Source organism: Chelonoidis abingdonii, chromosome 1 (genome assembly GCF_003597395.2).
Source record: "Chelonoidis abingdonii isolate Lonesome George chromosome 1, CheloAbing_2.0, whole genome shotgun sequence".
In the NCBI taxonomy this organism is placed as follows: domain Eukaryota; kingdom Metazoa; phylum Chordata; order Testudines; family Testudinidae; genus Chelonoidis; species Chelonoidis abingdonii.
The window spans coordinates 138,214,478-138,234,405 of record NC_133769.1 but is presented as its reverse complement, the minus strand read 5'-3'; the positions used below and the strand labels follow the sequence as shown (position 1 = coordinate 138,234,405).

At 42.5% G+C, this 19,928-nt stretch overlaps 1 protein-coding gene across 4 annotated transcripts in view; it reads right to left on the bottom strand.

The window, feature by feature from the left end:
• Positions 1 to 19,928, bottom strand: part of CCDC91 (coiled-coil domain containing 91) — a 364,298-nt gene that overhangs the window by 101,303 nt on the left and 243,067 nt on the right. For 3 of the 4 annotated variants that reach the window (XM_032772230.2, XM_032772231.2, XM_075070673.1), the window contains exon 11: positions 14,951 to 15,127. In XM_032772230.2, coding sequence (XP_032628121.1) covers positions 14,951 to 15,127 — 177 coding nt within the window. Of the gene's footprint in view, positions 1 to 13,398; positions 14,745 to 14,950; positions 15,128 to 19,928 lie in introns of those variants that run through there. The other variant, XM_032772233.2, reaches the window with a different exon arrangement.

Below are 19,928 nucleotides of genomic sequence, written 5' to 3'. Positions count from 1 at the left end.
AAAAGTTCTCCGACAAACGTGCATGCGCGGCGCGTACACCTACTGGAATGGATATGAGCAAGCACTCGAAGAAGAACTATACTTAGGTCAAAGCCCTCAGGTAATTTGTATGTTTCTTTTTTTAAATACAATCCAAGAATCATGAACAAAACAAAATAAACAATGGAGGAAGGCAGTGAGTGTGGATCTGTAGAGGCAGTGTACTTTGACAACTTCAGTTTCAAGTGAGTAATTTTTTCCTCTTCTTTGGGAATCATCTCTGCGGCGGCTCAATCCTGGAAGGCAGAATGGCAGTAACAACCCTTAGATGAGGACTCAGGAATAGTGAAAGATGAAAAATACAGTGGGGGAACCAGTTTGCAGTACCTAGGTCCCGACAGGATGTAACTAAAGACTGCAGTGTAATAAACGCTAGATGGATTTGTAAGGCATCCTCTATTAGTTGATTTTTCAGTAAACTCTCTCAGTCAAAGTGGGCTAAAGTTTAAAGCCAGTAGAAAGTGGAGATGTCCCTTGAAGAGTGAGCTCTTCTCAAGCATTTTATGAAGTGAGTAGTGGTCTATCACTGACATCCCATTTTGCTAGGAAACGCTTCCAAAAGCCAGAACTTGTCTACATCCATATGATTGTGGACTTGAACAACAAGACACCACAGTGATGCAGGCTTATCATAAAACAATGCTATACACTTGACTATTTTTTCAAAAAAGCTTAAAACTAACTAAAGAGTGAGTACTGAAAACCTACTGATTCTAACAAATACTGTGGAGAAGGGTATAAAAAGATGCCATGATGACTCAAAAAACTGCTGCCTGCAACAAAATGAAAGCAAGCAAGAGCAGACTTACATGGTTTTACAGTGTGAAATTCATACCAAATGACAAGATCTGAGAGAGTGTGAGTGCACTTTGACCCTGTAAGGGGGTGAACACCCGCTCCAGCCCAGAAGGGGTTGGAAAAGCCCTGCAGAGGGCTGGGGTTGAGCAAGGATGTAAAACATCAGCTGATTGGGGGAAGTCGCTGCAGCTGGGGCCAAACCCCAAACTAAGCAACTTGGCCTTATAAGGCGGCCAGGGAAGCCAGAGGGAGACAGGCCTGGCTGCTGGGAAAATACCCAGGGGACCTAAAGGGAGGCAGGATTGGGGAAAGGCCTTAGGAGCTGGAAAGCCCTAGGCTGGCAACTCTCCAGGCTGCAGGACCTAGTTCTAGGCCTCCTAGGTAGTGAGCTTGCAGGGGGGCAGCCAGAGAGTGGGTAAAGGCAGCCAGTCCAAATCCCTTGTTGCCTGTGATGATTGGCTGATAGACTGCAGTCCGCCCCAGGGAGCCGGGGCTAAACGGAGACTGGTAATAGCCATGACTGAGGCAACATGGGGATAGGGGGTGGGGGTTCCCCTGGGGTGGGGAAACCCAGAAAAAGACTGTGGGGTACTGTAGGAGGCAGAACCCTGAGATAAGGGCACCGGGAACCTGGGAGAGACATGGGGGCCAACGACAAGCGGATCACCCGCCTGAAGAGGGCACTCCTGGGTCGAAGAGCTAATTCCTGATGAAGACCAGTAGGAGGCGCTGCAGGGGTGAGTGTACAGTGCTACACACCCAATAGTTGCTGATTTCGCAACGATTTTTGGAACTGTCGTGCCAGTGAATGAACTCCCAAGAGTAGGGGGCTGTGTAGAAGCAATTCTCGATGGAGAACTACCTGCGACAGCAGTTATATTTGGCAATAAAAAAAGAAAAGACCGACACCCACACATTTTCCTCTCCCTCATATTAGCTTCCTTAATCTCCTACAGAGACCTATTCATCCTGAGCAATAAAGAAAATGGGAAGAGATGGGTGAAACTGAGCTATTTTAAATCTCGGGATCAGAAAAAGCCCTGTGTTTGTAATAAACAAGACTGGAAATCTGATTAATAAATCCATAATAATTTTTGGACAAACTTTTAATTTATAGTGTTTTCAACCTTATCCACATGTAGGGCATTGAGGAAAAATATGACAAGACTAATATTACCATTCAGTCAAGACATTTACAGCAGACAAAGAACAAAAAGGAAAAAAAAAAGTGCTCTTTTAGTCCATGTTCAGTTCCTTATGTATTTCACTGTATAGCCTTCATTCATTTATATTGGACGCAGGGGTGGGGAGGGGAGTAGAGGTCCTTCCAGAGATTCAGTCCAAAATGGATTCAGGCTTGCCAAGTCCTTTGAAAGACACACTCCCTCAAGCACAAATATTAAGACCAATTTCAAAAAAACCCAAAAACAAACAAACAAACAAAAAAAACCATCCAGCAGCAGGGAGGTAGCCGCTCATTTTCCAGGACTAAGTACTGTATGTCCTGGCCATTTAGTTTTACCTTCTGAGCAACAATATCACACTGGTATTCATAAACTGATGAAATACTTTCAAGCACAGGGAGTACCATCTTAAGAATTTCTAATTAATCAAGTTGTTTCAACCATTAAGACATTTACTGGTTTGCCAATAAAATTACATGGGACTTTCCAAAATAATAAATTATAAATCATAGTTCTGCAAGGAGCTACACTACATGAACCCTCAGTAATCTGAGCATATTCAGTTGTCTTGATTGCTCAGAGGTTTACTGGGGAGAGACTACAGAGAAGTTCACATTTTTTCCATAAGTTATTTGGCTAAATATGTGTTCCAAAATATATTTTCTTTGTATATCTCAGTATATCTCACTTGTGGCTTGGCTGAGTGAAATACTGCCGCCTCAGTTTTCCTGAAATACTTTCCCAGTGCTATGATCTTTGCATTTTGGTCCTTTCACTCATGTCCAAAAGGAAGCAGATTTTATGTTGGTTCTTTTATTTATTTGCAGACATCAAAACTCTCTTCTCATCCCTAAATTACCTGCTGTGAGGAATATGGATGTGGCAGATTTAGGTTCTTTCCCTTAATATTCAGGGCAAACTACTGTGAATTATCCACAATGCAGTATTGCAAATTTGACCCTAAAATTTTAGAAAATGATAGGAGGAGATACTTTGCCTTCAGCTCTCTGGGAGGGCTACTCAACTCAAACTATAACGTAGATCTGATTTTCCAGGGCTTCAACTTCAATTTTATTTCTATTAATTTCTTCACTACTGTCTTTTATTGGTGTAAGAAAAATTTTGCTCAACTGTTTCATCTATTTCTCATGTTTTTCAAGCCTTAATATCTGGTTTCTATGTCCACCTTGCTTATAATTAGGTTTGCAAATTTGTAAATTCAGGGCATTACTTTGCTTATATTACGAACTACCTGCTAAAAGACTGTCACATCCTCCGTACTTTATCCAAAATATTTTGGATAGACTCTTCCTATGTCCCCATAATTTTTCTGGTCTTCCAAAGTTTCAAGGATAGGGGAGCACATAGACCTCTGATAGACACACAGGGATACTCCCTATCTTCCTGGCTTGGGGAGAAACAACCTCCCCACAACTTCATTACACTATTGAATTGTGTGGTGAGAGCTCCCTCTCCAGTTTCAATCCATTTTAACTACCATCCACAACATCCCCATTGCTTTTGTATTAAAAAAATGTAATTTTGAATCAAATTGCAGTGGGATAGTTTTCCTGTTCCTTTAGGTATTCTCTTCTGCATTGACACCTACTAGAAATATAGTAAACACTGTCTGCATGGAAGTTGCCAGTGTAAGATGTATATAGTGTACCAAAAATAGAACAAAAATACTGGAGTTAGGCCAGCATACATCTAGCCTACTGAGCATATGGACTTCCTCACCCATAATGAATTTTCAACGTGTGGTACAAAGACCATGAGGCCACTGTGGAAACACTACAGTATCTCTGTAATCAAGACTCTACTTATTTTAGAAAGTAGAGCGTCTTCTTCCCATACTGCATTCCAAAAATAAAAAGAAAACAGAGAAACTCTCTCCTGAATAAAACAGGTCTCTTTTATAAATCTGATTATCCACCTGGATAACACATGTTTGAAAACTGAAAATCTCAGGATACTTTACTTAAAGGAAACAAACAGTCTCTTGGACTTACTAATACCTTACATCCTCTTGAGATACTATTACAGAAAAAGCCTGACATTCCCTTGGTGATGTAATATATCTCATTTATCCCTGTCAGACTTATGAGGCCTCAAGGTACAGTATCTCCAGTTTAATATAAAAATCTCAGTTGCTCAAGTGAATGTATTCATGAAAACAAAGGGAGTGTTGATCATGTTTTAATAGTACTCACCCTCCCCAGAAAGGTCCTCTATCATGTTGAAACCAGTTACATTTTAATAGTTGACTTAAGTGTGAAGAACTTTTACTTTAATTTACTATTTTTTATTTGGACACCAAATGATGCTCATCACCCCAACCAGCTTCCGAGACTGCTGTCAGAGCTATTAGCTGACAAGAATACATAAATTAAAAAAACGCCATATAAACTGAGAAGCAGACTCTGATTTCAACTACAGACTCTACAGTTCTCTTGAGGTCTGAAACATGGAGACTAACAATTTAATATAAGTCAGTTGTGTTAAAGAAATTTGCTTTTATTCAATGGGTGTTCAACTTGTGTAAAATTATTTAAAAACCCACACTAAACTTTCTTTATGACTCTACGAAAAGATTACTTTATTAACGGATCATTTGATGGTGTTGCCTGTGACAGCAGGGGACTGGTCTTGATGAGGTCCCTGCCAATCCTATGTCCCTTTCCGGCATTACCATTCAATAAATGTACACGTTTATTTTCTTTTAGGTAATCTGCTTAGAAACTAAAGTGAGAATTCATACTAAATGATTCAGCATAAGAACATAAGAATGATCATACTCGGTCAGATCAATGGTCCATTTAGACCAGCATCCTGTCTTCTGACAGGATCTGGTTTCCAGATGCTTCAGAAGGAATAAATAGAACAGAGCCATTATTGAATGATCCATCCTGTTGTCCAGTCCCACCTTCTGGAAGTCTGAGGTTTACAGACACCCAGTGCATGGGGTCAGCTACCTGATCATCTTGGCTAATAGACACTGAGGACCCATCCTCCACAAATTGACCTAATTCTTTTTTTAACCCAGTTATACTTTTGGCCTCCACAACATACCACAGCAATAAGTTCCAAAGGTTGACTCTGCTTGTGGGAAGAAGTACTTCTTTATGTTTGTTTTAAACTGGCTGCCTATTAAGTTCATTGAGTGAACTCTCATTCTTGTGTTACATGAAGGGGTACACACCATTTCACTATTCACTTTCCCCACACCATTCACGGTTTTACAGACCTCTGCGACAGTGTTTCCCAAACTTACAATACTTGCGTACCCCTTTTGAGACATTTGTCCCCTTCTCCGATGAAGATAATTTGGGAGAGGAGGGGTAGCCACATTTTTATAATATATTCCTAATTCGTTTAACTCTGGATTAAATGTTTATTAGAAATAAAGACAAAATTATATTGCATACAGTTGAAACAAAACTTTTAATAGAAAGAATAGTTACATATAGTGTGATGGGGCAAGGCCAGATGGCTACAGTAAAGTACTGAGAAACAGGTATGTTAGCCCCAGGCTAAACAAATCCCTAGGACCATGGTAACCAAATGGCAGTTGCTCCAGGTTAATCAGGGCACCTGGAGCCAATTAAGACCTTTCTAGAAGGCAGTGGATATAGCTACTTTAATTAGAACACCTGCAGCCAATCAGGGCAGGCTAATCAGGGCACCTGGGTTTAAAAAGGAGCTCACCCCAGTCAGGCAGGGAGGAGCCAGAGGAGAAGGAGCGTGAGTGAGGAGCTGGAAGCAAGAAGCTGAGAGTGAGAGAGTGTACTGCTGGAGGATTTAGGAGACAAGCATTATCAGACATCAGGAGGAAGATCCTGTGGTGAGGATAAAGAAGGTGTTTGGAGGAGGCCATGGGGAAGTAGCCCAGGGAGTTGTAGCTGTCATGCAGCTGTTACAGGAGGTACTATAGACAGCTACAATCCACAGGGCCCTGGGCTGAAAACCAGAGTAGAGGGCGGGCCCGGGTTCCCCCCAAACCTCCCAACTCCTGATCAGACACAGGAGGAGTTGATACAGACTGTGGGGAAGATCACTGAGGTGAACAAATCTGCCAAGAAGGGCAGGACCCACCAAGGTAGAGGAGGAACTTTGTCACAATAGAAGTAGTAATAGAAATAATTAAAAAAATAGAAGCCAAACAACAGTCTGGCAGAACAGCCTATTTTGATAAATATATACACACACACACGGTGAATTTATATCATTCTGAAATTAAAATATGCTGGTTTGGTTAGGTTAGTGGAGAAAGCACTAGTTTTAATACTTACTATTTCGGTATTGAAAAATGTTCAGTACAAACCAAACTATTCAGTGCGAGGGATGCAACTGCTTTTGACCACATAATATCGCGGGGATATCTGGATCGATGTTTGTGATCTTAAGACGAAGATGGGTTCCACGTCAATAAGATGATTTCGTTTTCTTGTTTTGATGCCAACTAGCGCAGAGAATCTGATCTTGCACAAATACGAGGTGGAAAAAGGCAGAAGATACTTGACAGCTTTGTCCGACAGAGCTGGATATTCAGAGCTAACCCTCAACCAAAATGACGTCCGTGTATTTTGCTCAAATTTTGGTTTTCAGGAAGATATCTGAAGCCAGCTCCAAGAGCTGTTGTTCTTCTGAAGCAGGGAGGTTATTTGGCAATGTTTGAACATTGATGATAAAAGGGTTCCTTATCCATTCAAAGGTGCCGTCCGGTTCAGGGAAATACTTATGGAGATCTTTCTGCAAGCTTTCCAAATGCTGCTTTATGGTTTGCAACACATCACTATCAAGTTCGTTAGTCGAGTTTATTATTAAGTCATGAAGAGATGGAAAGGAATCCAGTTCACGACGACTAAGACGTTTATGCCACAGTTTCAATTTTGGGACCATGATGCTCACTTTTTCTTGAACATGGAATATGGATATGAATTTCCTTTGCAAGGATAGATCGAGGTTGTTTAAATGAGCAAAGATATCTGCAATACATGCTAGTTTGCATAGCCATTTCCAGTTGTGTACACTGTCTTGCCGGTTAAAGGTTTCGTCTAAAAAAACTTGCAGTTCTTCTCGCAGCTCAAACAGGCGATTTAGAACTTTTCCATGCAAAAGCCAATGCACTGGAGTGTGAAAATAGGAGTTGTAATCACTGCCCATCTCATCACAAAGCTGAGAAAACAGCCAGGAGTTCAGAGGGCGGCCTTTCACGAAACTGATTATTTTTCACAGCTTCATCCAGTACTTGCTTTAGACCTGCCTGCATGTTCTGGGTGGCGAGTGCTTCCCTGTGAATGCAACGAGTCAATTTTGCTTCTGTCACAACAGCTTGAATATATGCAACAACTCCTTTCTTCAAACCAATCACGGCTGTGGCGTCATCCGTGCTTATTCCAACACAACAACTCCAATCCAAGTCACTGTTTTTGATAAAGTCATCAATAACTTTAAAAATAGCTTCTCCAGTTGTATGTGTTGGCATAGGTTGGCAGAACAAAATATCATTGTGGACTTCATTATTTAGCTTGTATTTGACAAACAACAAAAGATTAGCTAAATTCACAACATCAGTGGATTCATCCGCTTGCAGTGCATAGTAGCGAATCTTTTGTACTCTTGACAATAATTACTGCTTTACATTTTCAGCCATATCTGAGATTCTACGATGAACAGTGTTATTTGAGAGGGGAACACGATCTATAGCTTTGCTAGCCTTGTCTCCAGTCATCACTTGCACCATTACTTTGGCTGCAGGTTTTATTAATATGTCTCGCCAATCACTTCAGCAGCTCCGGACAATTAAGTATGCCATACTATATGAAGCTTTCAAAGCTTTCATATTTTCATCTCCCGTCACATTATGAATTGTTTTCTGGGACTTTTGGAGATCTTTGTGCCTATTTTCAAAAAATTCAACAGGTTTTCCCTAGTATTCTTTATGTTTGTTATCGAAATGGCGTTTTAGGTTGGATGGTTTCATACTTTCATTTGTGAGTGTCTCGTAACAAATCACACATAGTGGAACAGACTCCACCTCATTGCCAGTCCACGAAAATCCCAGTTTAAGATATTCTTCAAAATATTTGCAGGCTTTTTTTGGTTTTCTTTGCAGTTGATATGTTCAATAAGCTTGCAGATGGTTCACACGGTTCACTAATTTTGTCGTCACAATTGTCTAATGTAGCCATATCACTGCATTTTTCAACATAATTATCACTAGCATTCATATTTCCTTCAGAATTTTCTTTTGTACATTTCAAACTTCCCGTTTTTAGTGAGCAATCCATTGTAAATGGGTTTACAAAAACAAAAAAAGAAATTATTCACTTTTATCCATCAGCAGGACTTCTGTGCATGCCACGACGGCACGTGTATTGCCTGAGTCGCAGTAACACCGCACGCACAGTTTGCGTTGGCATGCCAGCCGATTTTTACTGGCACGCTGCTGCCAGCTGGGGGTCCCAGCCGCTAGCCCAGCTCAGTCCGCTGCCAGCCAGGGTGAATGGGACCCCCAGCAGGCAGCGGGCTGAGTGGGACTGGCGGCCGGGATCCCGGCTGGCAGGAGCCGGCAGATGGAACCCTGGGCCGACACTGGGCTGAGCCGCTCAGTCTGCCGCGGGTCTGGTGTTCTGTCCACCAGTCCCGCTCAGCCTGCTGCTGGCCCCTTGCCACCCAGGGTCCTGGCCTCCAGCTGCCGGCCTGGGTGAACAGGACCCCCGGCCGGCAGCGGGCTGAGCGGGACCAGCAGACAGAACCCTGGCCGGGCAGCCGGCTGAGCCGCTCAGCTCACTGTGGGTCTGGGGTTCTGTCTGCTGGCCCTGCTCAGCCCGCTGCCGGCCTGGGTGAACGGGACCCCCGGCTGGCAGCAGGCTGAGTAAGGCCAGCGTCTGGGACACAGCTGGCAGGAGCCGGGGGACGGAACCTCAGACCAGCAGTGGGCTAAGATGCTCAGCCCGCTGAGCGTCTGGGGTCCCGGCTGCTGGCCCCACTCAACCTGCTGCTGGCCCTTTGCTAGCGTACCCCTTGAAACCCTTTCACGGACCACCAGTGGGAAACACTGCTCTATTATATCCCACCTTTGTCATCTCTTTTCTAAACTGAACAATTCCAGTCTTTTAAAATCAGTCCTAACATGGAAGCTGTTCCATACAGTAATAATTTTTGTTGTCTTTTTCTGTACTTTTTATTCCCAATTCTAACATATCTTTTTAAAAATGTGGCCACTAGAACTGCATGCCGTATTCAAGGTGTGGGTATACCATGGATTTACATAATGGCATTTTGATATTTTCTGTTATATTATATACTCCGTTTCTAATGGTGTCTAACATTGTTAGCTTTTTTGATTGCCAATGAATATTGAGTAGATTTCTTCCAGACAACTATCCACAATGACTCCAAGATCTCTTTCTTGAGTGGTAACAGCTAATTTAGACCCTATCATTTTGTATCTATAATTGGGATTATGTTTTCCAATGTGCATTACTTTGCACTTATCAGCACTGAATTTCATCTGCCATTCTGTTGCCAATTCACCCCATTTTGTGAGATCCCTTTGTAACTCTTCACAGTCAGCTTTGGACATAACTATCTTGAGTTCAGCAGAACTGGAATCCTAAGTGTTTTATTATTTCTATGTGAAAACTGCAGTGATGATGTAGCTGAGTTTGGTTTTAGGATACGAGGGAGACAAGTTAGGTGGGTGAGGTAATATCTTTTATTGAACCTACTTCTGCTGGTGGAAGGGACAAGCTTTTGAGCAAGATAGAGCTCCTCTTCAAGTGAAATATCAGAGGGGTAGCCGTGTTAGTCTGAATCTGTAAAAGCAGCAGAGAATCCTGTGGCACCTTATAGACTAACAAACGTTTTGGAGCGTGAGCTTTCGTGGGTGAATACCCACTTCGTCAGACGCAGGTAGTGGAAATTTCCAGAGGCAGGTATATATTCTAGCAAGCAAGCTAGAGAAACGAGGTTTAAGTTCAGTCACGGGAGGGTGAGCCCTGTTAGCAGTAGAGGTTGAAAACCAGGGGAAACATGGTTCGTAAGGCAAGCATTCACAGTCTTTGTTGAGTCCAGAGCTGATAGTGTCAAATGTTGCAAATGAACTGAGCCTCAGCATGTTTCTCTTTGAAGGTACTGGTCCTGAGTTTTTTTTGCTGCAGGATAGCCTACAGGTCTGCTATACGTAGTGTGCCAGGAGGTTGAAAGTGTCCTCCTAACAGTTTTTGTATAGTTGCCATTCCGATAGCTATGTTTGTCCATTATCTTTCTCCATAGTGACTGTCCTCTTGGCGCGATGTAGATAGCAAGAGGGCATTGCTGGCATAATGATGCGTATATTACCTTGGTGGAACGTGCAGGTGAAATGAACAAGTGAGCGATGGTGGATCGCGTTAGGTGCCTAATGAGGTGCCGCTGTGTGAATCTGTGGCAGAGTTGGCATTGAGGTTTGTTGCAATGGTCTAGGGTCCGGAGCTAGAGTTACTATGGTACGTGTGGGCAGTTTGCTGTGAGAAACGTTTCAGTTGGCAGGTTGTCGTGGGCAAGGATTTGGCCTGCCACCGATGACCGTGAAAGTGTGGATCATTGTACACGGGAGGGGTAGGATGCCCTGGATGGATGCATGTGGAGGGGTTAGGCAGCGGCTGTAAGTGATGCCAGGAGTCCTGTTGGTTTTGCTTGGGTTGCTGCAGTAGGGCTCTGCGTACAACATGCCTGTTGATCGTTTCCTAATTATCCCGATCGGCGTATTGTAGTTTGAGAATGCCTTGTGAGATGTGTAGGTTTGGCTCTGTCATGCGGGTTAGAGCAGATCGGTGTACCAGCGTCAGTGCTTATGAGCGCAAGCGGTGTTTTTTTCCATCGATTCTGCCTGTGCAAAGTCGGCGGGAAGCATTCAATGATATGGTCCAGATGTCATTTCGGCCTCAGCGAGGAGTCCATGTGGAGTTTTTCTTCTTGTGCTGTTGGTGGGTGGGTACTGTGTATCGGTGCAACTGTTCGATGGTTGTGCTGGAAGTATTCTTGAGTCGCAGATCGGCGAAAGTAGGCTTCCAGATCGCCACAGAACTGTATCATGTTGGTGGGGGTGGCAGGGCAGAAAGAGAGTCCCCGAGATAGGACAGACTTTTCTTCTGGGCTGAGCGTGTAGTTGGATAGATTGACAATATTGCTGGGTGGGTTAGGGGTACCACGGTTGTGGCCCCATGTGTCAGGTAATTGACTGACTTTATTTTAGGTTTTCATGAATTCTTTGAAATTTTCCAACTTCCTCTGAATTCTCCGAATACAATACTTCCAAAAGTTGTTGTTTTGAAAGTGTGTGATTTCCTATGTAATAAACTATTTAATTTTCAGTTCCCCACTCAAAACAAAAGATGGACAGACACAAGAATCCAGGGCCTTGGTATATTTTTTCCTGAAGCCAGTAGTACAACTTTACCAGCATAGTTGTACTCTTAAGACTCGAGGTTTATATCCACACTGTATGATCCTCACCACTCAAATTTTACTTCACTAGATTTTCTGGAATTTTATAGATACTGCATAGAGCTACTCCCCCTCATATACAATCTAATACATCTTTCTTGTGTAGTTTCTACTCCAGTACTACAATATCCCATTGATTTTTGGAGCATTCAAACATGTTTCAGAAATGTCTTATGACAAGGTTCTTTTCCTTTGCCAGACATTCTAGTTAATCATTTTTGCTTCTAAGCATTTCACATTTGTTTATATCTTCTCAGCTTTTAACTTGCCTGGCACTGACTGAAGTTTTTTTTCTTGGTCCTGGGCAGTTTTAAGATAAAACTGAATTCCTGTTTTTCCACTGTTAATCCTGTGTTTACACCCAACTGCATAATCTCCTTGGTCTTCATGGCTAGTTGTGGAATTTTCTGGGTTTTTGTTTCTAGTCTCTTGCTCTGGGTTAACTTTCTGACACCAAAATGTGTTTCAGACATTCTCTACTTTTACGTGGATTTTTATCCCTTGGGAAGTTTGGGAGATTTACAAATGTCTTCAGCTTCTTGTGTTGTTTTCAGTCATCACTGCTAGGGTCATGCTTTCATGCCATGGAGTCTCATGGCTACTCACCTTAAATACAGGCGATATCTAGAGTGGCAGACTATTGTGCTAGAGCAGAAATGCTCCACCTCCTTAACTGACGTGCTTCATTTCTCTTCTTTGTTGTAGTTTGCAGTTTGGACCATTTATTTATATTAAACACAATAAAAATCTCTATGGCTATATATATCTAGGTTTTTCATATCACATTCACCACCAGGATATTGGAACACCTTCCAAATTTATGAAAAAGTGTATTCAAATATATTTGTATTTCTCAACAGATAGGATATGTTATTTCTTTACCTTGCTGTTAATTTCAGAAAGCTAAGCAAAAGAAGTGGGTTTGTCAGTGATATTCATGCTGATCTTTCCTAGTATTGAGTTCTAGATGTATGTGCCAGGCAGAGAGAAAGTTCTGTCTCCTCCACTTACAAGTCTCACTCTTGAGGCTGACAGTTCCATGGTTCCAAAGGAAGGTAGCTCCTGGGGGAAGTCAACATCATATCAAGTGAGGCAGTATCTAAGATAACTCAGATGAATTCTTGGTAGGCTTTGAAGAGAAGGACTGAAACTTTGAATTGACCCAGTGTTCATTACGAATGAAAAGAGGCAGAGTGCTTTGGTACTATACTCTGAGCAGCCTGTAACCAAATAGAGGTGATGTTTTTTGTTTATTTTATCAAGCTCAGCAGTTTCTTTCCAGGATACAAAGCATAATAATAAAATCAAGCCTGGAGGTGATGATTCCGAATCAATGAGGACGGAAGTGTGTGAAGCAACATTCAATATAAATATTCTCTCTGTATTGAAAAGATTTAAGGATGCCTTTAATTTATAACAGAGTGTAAACAATTAAATCATATGCCAGTTGTCATAATTTCTTTATCTAGGTCGGAGCAGGCAAACTTTTGGTTTGAGGGCCACATCGGGTTTCCAAAATTGAACGGAGGGCCGGTTAGGGGAGGTTGTGCCTCTCCAAACAGCCAGGCATGGCCCAGCCCCCAATCCCTATCCGACCCTCGCTGCTTCTCGCCCTGACAGCCTACCCCATCCATCATTGCCTGCTCCCTGTCCACTCCCGGATCCCTCCTACTGCCCCCCACCAGCCCATTCAATGCCTCCTCTCCTTCCTGACTGCCCTCCCCAAGGAGTCCTGCCCCCATTCAACCACTAATGTTCCCCGCCCTCTGACCACCTCACCCCTATCTACACTCCCAACCCCTGACCACCACCCTGAACTCCCCTGCCCTCTTACCGCACTGCCTGGAGTGCCGCCCAGAGCACTGGGTCAGGCCGTGGCTCCGCAGCTGCACTGCCCGGCCACCCAGAGCATTGTGCTGGCAGCACAGTGAGCTGAGGCTGCAGGGGAGGGGGGGCAGCGGGGTAGGAGCCAGGAGCTAGTCTCCCGGGCCAGGAGCTCAGAGGCCAGACCGGATGTGGCCTGCAGGCCGTAGTTTGCCCACCTCTAATCTAGGTGCTCACAGATTATTTGTGTGTTTTACTTTTTACTATCTTTGAAATTACTTATATCCTTTGTAAACAGCAATTGCAAGAAAATAAAACTTAGCTTGTATCGACCAAAAAAATAAAGCATAATGATGGAATAATTTGAATATCAAATACAGTTCTGCTTCGGAAGCCTATACTCAGACATATAATGTTAGCAGACTAATTGTCTGTCCTAGTAGGCAATCTGCAAGATGTGCCAGATCTACCACTCGACTTTCAGTTTACCAATATGATAAACTAAAGCTCCATCCAACATCTACTGATTATAAACTGTCAATTTATGTGTAACACACCCAGATTAGTTCGCAGGAAAAATATTTTCGTTTGACTTCCAGAATTTAATTATAGTGATATCTTGTTTACTACTGTTGTTTATCCAAACACATACAAATTATGTACATATAATACAGGAATCACTTTATTTACCAGTTTATTTAATAGCATTGCACATAATTTTGCACAACTTTAGGGCAGGAAAAGAAGAAGAATACGGTATCCAGTTAAACTGAAGGAGAAGAATGTATGTAGGGAAAATGCAGCCTGTTCTTAACATATGTTCTGTAGACTTGCTGTGACTTGCTAAGTATGTCTATCACACTTTAAAAGCTAATGTTTTTGTTTTTGCTGATGTAGGGTTTACAAAATCATGCTAAAAAGTTAGAAATTCAACATCTGAATTAAATTCATTTTGCTCAAAGCTATTCTTTGGACATTTTAGACCAATATTAAAATAGGATTCCAAAAATCCAGTAGATTTCTTGGCTGTTTATTGAAAAAAAGAGTTTATTATAATGGACGAGACAACATGGATTTTGGAAGAATGTATAACCATTATTGCAACATATTTAATTTGTAGTTGCTATTATCTCCTTTAAAGCACGGTTGGGAAAGACTCTGTTTCAACTTGTATAAGTAACGCATACTCAACACTCATCGGAGCATTAATCTCTCAAGAATTTCTCTAGAAAAGTCTCACTATTCACTGTTTTTTTCATCCATCCATTGCTTTCTCTGTCTTCATTCTATATGGTATCTTAGAATAATTGGTGCATAAATAACGAGACACTGGAATTCTAATCCATTGTAAAAGAAAGAAATTTGATGTTGAATTCTAAGTATAAATAAAAGATACTTCATGTCCTGAGAATACAAAAGACAGACATATTTATGGTAATTAATATGCTGTTAAAGTGCCTAGAACCCTTTACATGTTTTGATAAAAACTGAATGTTTACATTTTTAAAGGATCTAACTAAACATTATGTAGTCATTCAGAGAAGTTTAAACATTGTTTTTTTTATTGTTTCAAAAGCCAACAGCTCTATGAAAAGGTAAAATGTACTCACTTGACTGGTTTTTCTTTGCTCTTGCACAGCCTCCTGAACAGCCTGAGCAATCTTTTCTTTGTATTTGTCACATTCGGCCTGCCATAGTTCTCTTTCTTTTGCATGAATTTTCTCCATGTTTCTCCTTTCCTCTTCGACTGCTTTTAAAATGGCCTCTTGCATTACTTCTTTTTCAATCTTTGAAACAAATAAAGCAAAAGTGACTGACAAAAAATATTGAATGCCTGAATCAATTAGAATCACTTCATTTAGAAGGATTGGCAGGCTTACACTATATAAGAACAGATATTTTCACTCCTATATCACTAGTGCATATCTGGGTCTAGGACTGTAATGCCCGCCAAAATATTACTATGGCTATTTGTTAGTTAATAAAAAATGAGTTGCTGATTGGAGAACTTTGGTAGCAGTTTCCATTCAGCCTGCGCATGCACTGCTTCCTGTGCTCTGCCATGAAGCTAGCCAGGGTACACAGGTAAACCCTCCTAGGTTCCTTTTCTACCACAGAGTCAATGACAAGAAACTCAGAAACATAGGGGAGGAGGGTGGGGAGGAGCACCCATAGGGAGACACATCTCGAAGAACCATCATTACTGCACAAGGTGAGTAACTTCCTCTTCTTTGAGTAGTGTCTCTATAGGTGTTCTGCTGTAGGTGACTCCTGAGCAGTGCTCCCCACCGGAGGTTGAGGCTTCGGAGTTGAGTCTGTCATAGATGCTAATACTGAAACTGTCATCTAGGGTAGAGTCCCCCGGGATGGCATAGTGTTCTGTGAAGGTATGTGCAGATGTCCAGGTAGCTGCTCTGTAGATTTCTGATATAGGAATAACCTTGGAGAAGAATAGAATAAGTGCATATTGAAGATGGGAGTGTTGCGCTGTGAATTGGGCATCGTAGTTTGATATGGTTAGATACCCATTTGGAGAGTCTCTGAGCTGAAATCAATGTGTCTTTTAACCTATCTGCAATGGAGAGTCTCAGAGGTTTTCTAAAAATTCTTGTCCTGTCCTCACGTCGGGTATATGGAGGATGGCTTCCCTATTATCCTGATGAAGTTTGGGATAAACAGTTGGAAGGTGAATGATTTGGTTCATGTGAAATGTGGAAGCCACCTTGGGAGTGAACTTCAGATGTAGTCTAAGCGTGACTTTTCACCCTTCACAGTGTTCTTCCCTGGCAGGCTCTGTCAGAGCTGCTATCTCCTTTTTCTTTCTTGCAGAGGTGATGGCGATCAGGAATGCTGTTCTCATGGAAAGGTGAGTTAAAGAACAAGAGGCCATGGGTTCAAATGGTAATCTGGTCAGTCCTTTTAACACTAGGTTGAGATCCCATTGTGGTGGGAGGATGCCTGGGTTGAGGAAACACATTAACTATGCCTTTGAGAAACCTCTTTGTAGTCGGGTGGGAAAAATTGAGTACCCTTCTATCTGCTGGTAGAAGGTCGCAACTACTGCTAAGTGTACTTTTAGAAAGTAAATAGAGAGTCCCGATTTCTTGAGAGTCAGCAGATAATCTAGGATTACAAGTAGGGGGGCTATATGTAGGGTGACACCTTAGCGCTGGCACCAGATTTGAAATCTTGTCTCCGTCTGGTAGGTGGGTTCAACAGGTAGCTACTTTTCTACTCTGAAGTAACACTTTCTGAACGTCCTCAAATCTGCAGTATTCTCAGGTTGAGATGGTGAGTGCGCCTCTCATTCTGTGATACAAGATAAGGAGTGATTGGAAGAGTCATTGGTGGACATAGCTCCAGTTGTGACAGGTAAGGATATCATGTCTTTCTGGGACAGGAGACAGCAATCAGTATGATGTTTGCTTTTTCTTTATTTTCAAGAGAACTTTCAGTAATAGAGGGAAAGGGGTGAAGAAAGCCCTTGTCCCACAAGAGGAAGAGTGTCTTCCATGATGTGCATCCAATCCCTGCTCTGGAGCAGTACTGTGGACATTTTTTGTTCTGGTAAGTGGCTAACAAGTTTATTGTTTGTGGCCCCCATTGTCAGAATGTGTCATGGAGTATCATCAAATCTCCCATTTGGGGTCATGTGGTAATTTGTGGTTAAACTATCCACTGTCATGTTGTGCACTTCCGGCACATAGGCCGCTGATATTGTGACATTGCGGGAAATGCACCAGTTCCATAGCTTTAGTGCTTCCACGCCCGGAGAGGGTGATCTGTTGCCTTCTTGTTGGTTTATGTAATATAGGCAGGCCATATTGTCCATCCTGAATTTTGTATGTGTGCCTTTGATCAGCGGGAGAAAGTGAGCACACACATTTCTGGCCACTTGCAGTTCAAGTAGATTAATGCGAAGGCACATCTCTGATGGAGACCATTTGCCCTGCAATGTGAGATCGTCGAGATGTATGCCCCATCCTACGAGGGATGCATTGGTGGTCAGTAGTAATGATGGGGAAAGCCAAACAAATGGGATTCCCATGCAGTTGGTTTTGGGTCTTTCCATCAATCCAAGGATTGTTTGACCTTGATGGGCATCAACAGTAGTTTATGTTGTCACTGTTTGGTCTGTAAACTGAACCATGGTTGAAGGCATCTCCTGTGCAGTCTGGCATGATCTATAGCCAATGTGCCAATGGCCATATGCCCCAGAAGTTGGAGACAGTGTCTGGTCGAAATCTGTGGGCTGGATTGCACTGTCTCTAGAAGCATGGAGAGGCTGAGGAATCTGTGATGTGGGAGGAGCACCCTCGCATTGAAGAGTCAAAGTCAGCTCCTATGAATTCTAGCCTCTGTACAAGAGTTACTGTTGATTTTTGTGCATTTATTTGAAGGCCCAGATTCTAGAATAGATCCAGTGCGGTATGGTGATTCGTTGGGCTTTGGAAAAGGAACATGCTCTGAGAAGACAATCATCTAGGTCAGGATAAATCAGATGCCCTGGGAGTGTAAATGGGCCACCACTACTTAAAGGACCTTAGAGAATGCTCTGGGGAACAATGAGAGGCCAAAGGGGAGCGCCAGTAGTGGTCTTGGTCTAGCATAAACCTGAGGTATCATCTGTGACTCAGTATGATTGAGATGTGGAAATATGCATCTTGAAGGTCAAGGGCTGAGAAGCAGTCTCCTTTTTCTAATGCTGGAATAATTATTGCTGTTGTGGCTATCTTGAACTTCTGAGCCTTGACAAATTTGTTGAGTACTCTAAAATCTAGTATGGGTCTCCAATCTCCTTTTTTCTTAGGTATCAGGAAGTAGGGAGAGTAGATATGCCTCTTAGATGTGTGGGCACTGGCTCTATAGTTCCTCTCCTAATAGGCTTTCATGAAAAGGGTCTCCGAAGAAGGATGGGGACGGTAAAATGGATGGAGTACCTATCTCGAACGATCTCCAACAACCACCTGTTATCCACTCTTAGGTGATGCGGAATGGGGTGAGATAGTATCCAAAAGGGAGGGGTGAGGTTTTCCAGGATCAGGTGTTGTTGAGGAGAATTTTCTATGGGCACTTTGACCAACCTGTCAAAACTGTTGCTTTGAGGAGGAAGGTTGAGAGGAAGTGGGTTGCGAACACAAAGGTTTCCACCTAGGGAACCTGGATTTCTTCCTCTGAGGTTCATATGACCTCTGAGAAGGATATTGTGATGAGTGGGGTTTAAATGATGGTTGAAGGCTATATTTTCTCTTAAATCCAAGTGTGAAGATCCTGAGGGATTGAAGAGTAGCCCTGGAGTCTTTTAAGGTGTGGAGGGAGGTGTCAGTCTTTTCCACAAACAGCTTTGTCTCTTTAAAAGAAAGGGCCTGTTCAGTCGTTTGAACCTCATTTTGGGCAGCTGGATAGGTAAAACCAAGAATTTCGTTTCATTACGATGGCAGTCAAGATGAAACATGCTGCTGTGTCAGCCGCATCAAGTGCAGACTGGAGAGATGCTTTAGCCACCAGTTGGATTTCATTGACATTGGCCTGCAATTGTTCCTTATGATAATCTGGGAGCTGCTCAATAAAGGAGTTCAGTTTTAAGTAATTCTGATAATTGTATTTTACCAGTAAGACTTCACTGTTTGCAACGCAGAACTGGAGAGAGGTTAAGGAGCATGTTTTCCTACTAAAAAGATCCCGACGCTTCCAGGTCCAGTCATAGGGGGTGAATTTAAATTGGTGTTGGCTGCCCTTCGAGTTGACTGCATCCACTAGGATCAGCTGGGAGGTGGGTGGGAGAAGAGAAACTCCATGTCTTTCACTAGCACACAGTATTTTTTCTCAGCCCGCTTACATGTTGGTGGGACAGACATGGGGGTCTGCCATACGATTTTGACTGAGTTCTTGAGTGCCTTGTTAATAGGGAGGTGTGACACTGCACCCCATAGTCTTCACAGTGATAAAATGATGATGGCATAATTCTGATGTATTTTATGCAAGATAAGTCATGTGAGCTATCATTGGAAGGTTTATGATTTACTCAATATGATTATCCTATTTGTATCTGAAATTAGGAATATTGACAATGCATCTGTATTACAAATGTTTTTACACCTGGGGAACAGCCACTAGCAAAAGACTGTCAGTCTAGATGGCTGGCTGGGAGGGACCCATTCAAGTTAATGAATCATTAGGGAGAACAACAGGCCTTAGAAGGATCTTATCTCCCACTTAGGGGGTCTTCCTGAGGACACACTAAACAGCCTCTGACTCAGGGCTGCTATGACACTATGGAATCATGTGAGCAAGTCACCTGTTACTGGACTCCATCTTGGAATATCAATGTTTTCCACTGACTGGTATGGGAACAAAACTTGGAGACAAGGGCTCCCGCCATATGCAAAAGCTATTTAAGGCAGGAGAGCAACATCATTGTGGTTCTTCACTAACTCCCTGCCCAAAAGAGACTCTGGGAAACATCTGAGGAACAAAGACTGAACTGGGTGTTGTGATACAGTATGGCCAGAGGGCAGCATGAGAGTGTTAGCAGGGGGCTTTATTCCCTGCCAAGGGAGGAAGGTTTGCTTTAGATTAACTAGAACA